Raw genomic sequence first — 3,139 nt, 5'->3', positions numbered from 1 at the left:
TATATTTATTTTACTATATTATTTTTATATTTTATGGTAGAAAAAGTATATTTTATTATAGTATTTTTATAACATAACATTAATCTAAAATTAACAGAAAAATAAAATTATATTTTAATATGTTAAATAATAAAAAAAAATAACAGAAATTTAACACACAATAAAAATATAAATTACCAACTTACATAAATTGGATGATCCAAATAATTTACAATATGTTCTTTCGGAGCACAATAATTACGAACCATTTTTTAAAATAAATACAAACTATTTTTTTTCTTCTATTTCCCAATCTTTCTCTTTTTTCTACGGCAACCTCCTTCCCCTCTTTGTTGATCCGGAAATCACCCTGGTAGTGAAACACACTTCTTTCTTCTACTCTCCCTAACACCTCTACTCTCCCTATCACAACACACTACTACTGCTTGTATAAATGACTAGGGGAAGGCTGAGACTCTTTATAAAGAGCTTGCTTGCTGTTTATCGGGGAGGAAGACTATTCCCTGCATGGCAGCAGTCAACACCCCTCCGGTGATGCAGAGCATTGAAACTCCGCGATGCCACGTCCTCCACGCCCCCCCTCCCCCGCGTGGTGCTTGACTCCCTCCATCGCCCGGTAAATCATCCCACTCCCCTATAACCTGCAAAAATACCAACACATTTTTCATAACAAAAATAATTTCCGTACTTAAAAAGTAAAGGTTAACTAATTTAAAAATAACTCTTAAAAAGAGTAGTATATTACTTTTATAATAATTATTTTTACATATTTGATAGAGCAATACTTGATAAGTGTTTTTTAATAGTAGTATATTATTTTTATAATAGTGTTTTTTAATTTATCAACGGTATCATTTATAGTGTGCTGATTAAAAATTTGTTGTTATAATTGTATTTTATTGTTGCTCATATAAAAGGTTGCCTGTATATATTAGGCTATTTGTTTTTAAGTGTTATCTTGAATATATATTGTAATAGCCAAAAAATATTACGGTGTTTGTTTACCAAATCTTTCGTCCTAAATCTTTTATACATATATAATAGACATACTAACCTAGGTACTAACTTTTCTCTTTTATTATTTATTTTTTCGGAATAATGATTTGTCTGCTACATTGTTTTTTCAGGGTTTGAAGCTCGGAGAAGAGAATAGCCTATCTTTAGCTGGAGAATAAATAAAGACGAAATAAAGATAAATCAGAATATGTGAAAAAAACAAATCATATGTAAGAATAATGTATTGCACTATTGCTTGGAATGGAAAATGGAACTTTTTCCATGAACCCCTAATAATTGTATCGATAATTGATAAAGTACATTGATACTTTAGCAATAAATAATTTGAATATCCACTTCAGTTAATTTTGCATTTAAAATTTTTGAAGTAGCTATTTTTCTTTAAAAATATTTAAGAGATAATAGAAATTAGTCCAAAGTAATCCAAATTTATTTTATTTCATATTCATTAACACTAAAATAAATGAATAATATTAAATGTAATAAATATAAAATTATATGTAACCATCTCATCACTACTAAAATATCATGCTTTCGGTTATGCCATTCTAAAAATTAGAATATTACAGTAACTCGTTTATATATAATTATAATATGTATAAGACTCTTTAAATAAAACGAAACTTAAAATAGAAGGTTTTTTTTTTCAAGGATCATACAAAAATTCAACCACATTATATAAAATTAAGTTAAATTATAATTAATAAATTAGTTATAAACAAAGAAGGTTAAGAAATTAGAATTTATATTTTAGGAAGAAAAAATAATTATGATACGAATTAAAACACTTATTCTAAAAATTTTGACCCAAAATTAGGACAAAAGGCTAAAAAAATGAAATTGGGCTACACCGAGCCCAAACTCACATATATAAATCCACACAGCTTTATTTTAGCATCATTCTTTTCCATTTGTATATGAGACACGGATTGAAGAGAAAAGAGAAAAAAAAGAAAAAAAAATCCTAGCCCCATTATCTTTATTTGGACATAACTTTTATTCTGGAGTTTCGATTGACGAGCCGTTTATAGTCACGCATTTATCTCGGATTCCTCTCCAATTCTATATAAGTATTGTGCTAAGAAATCTTGAATTTCTTGTCCATTTTTCTATTTCCTTTCAATTCGCACTTTTGGGTTGAGTTGTTGAGGAATTTCAGTTTTTCAATGTTTAGAGAAGGTTCAACCCTGAGTTTTGATGGAGTTTTAGCCTAAGAATACGTGAGATACGGTTTAAAACCTCAAACCCTTCAGTATCCACGATTTTAAGTAGTGCTCCTATATGAATGTTGAGTTATTATTGTGATTAGATTGTGTGGATTATCTTGGCTCGTTTGGAATTGGCTTTGGCATTGATTTACTGCGGAGTTAAGTTGTGGATCGAAGTGGTAAAAATCAGTGGAGATTGGTATTGCCAGAGAAGAGTTTTCTGGAGGTTGAAACCGCCACCAATGAAGGTATGGGTCTTAATTTCGGATAGGCACCATGTAACGCTATGTGAAAACCTAGGTTAATTGTCCCTAGGATAGGATTTGATTGAAATTAGGGATGACGAAATTCCCCGAGACGCCGAGATCCCTGCGGGGACTGCCCGGAACGGGGATCCGATTGTGGGGAATTTTTTCTGCGGGGATGGGGATCGGGGACAAAATTCTCCCGAAGCAGGTGCGAGGACCCGAGCAAGGATCCCCGCCCCGTCCCCGCTATTCCCCGAAATTTATGAATTCCTTGAATTATCCTTAATAGTTTATTTCTCATATATATTTTTTAGTCATTTCTCACACACACATATATATAGAAACCCAAAACTCCTAATCTTTATTTGCATAACCCTTCTTCAATTTAGAGATCCCTAAGGCTGTCCATACTCCATCCAACCTCTCTGCAGCCACCCCTTCGTCACCCTTCTCACCGCATCGTCACACCTCACCGTGCCATCACCCTTACCGCGTCGTAATTTCTATTTACGGAGTTCCTTTTCGTAACTCTGTCGTCGTGTCCATTCTCTTCTCTGTTGCCGCGTCTCCCACCTCGTCCACTGCTTTGTCCTTTGGCTCATCGTTGTGTTCCCCCATTGCATTATTTCGAAAGAAGTCACCATTGTGTCATTTAGACTTTTTGTA

At 32.8% G+C, this 3,139-nt stretch overlaps 1 protein-coding gene across 1 annotated transcript in view; it reads left to right on the top strand.

Moving 5' to 3' along the window:
- The window catches only part of LOC107625350 (EG45-like domain containing protein), a 16,746-nt gene extending 15,384 nt beyond the window's left edge, over nucleotides 1-1,362 (top strand). Inside the window, exon 3 of the mRNA XM_016327969.2 lies at nucleotides 1,128-1,362. Coding sequence (XP_016183455.1) covers nucleotides 1,128-1,134 — 7 coding nt within the window. The 3' untranslated portion in view covers nucleotides 1,135-1,362. The remainder of the gene's footprint in view (nucleotides 1-1,127) is intronic.

The sequence above is a fragment of the Arachis ipaensis genome, chromosome B02 (genome assembly GCF_000816755.2).
Source record: "Arachis ipaensis cultivar K30076 chromosome B02, Araip1.1, whole genome shotgun sequence".
NCBI classification, from domain to species: domain Eukaryota; kingdom Viridiplantae; phylum Streptophyta; class Magnoliopsida; order Fabales; family Fabaceae; genus Arachis; species Arachis ipaensis.
This window is presented reverse-complemented; position numbering and strand designations above follow the sequence as displayed.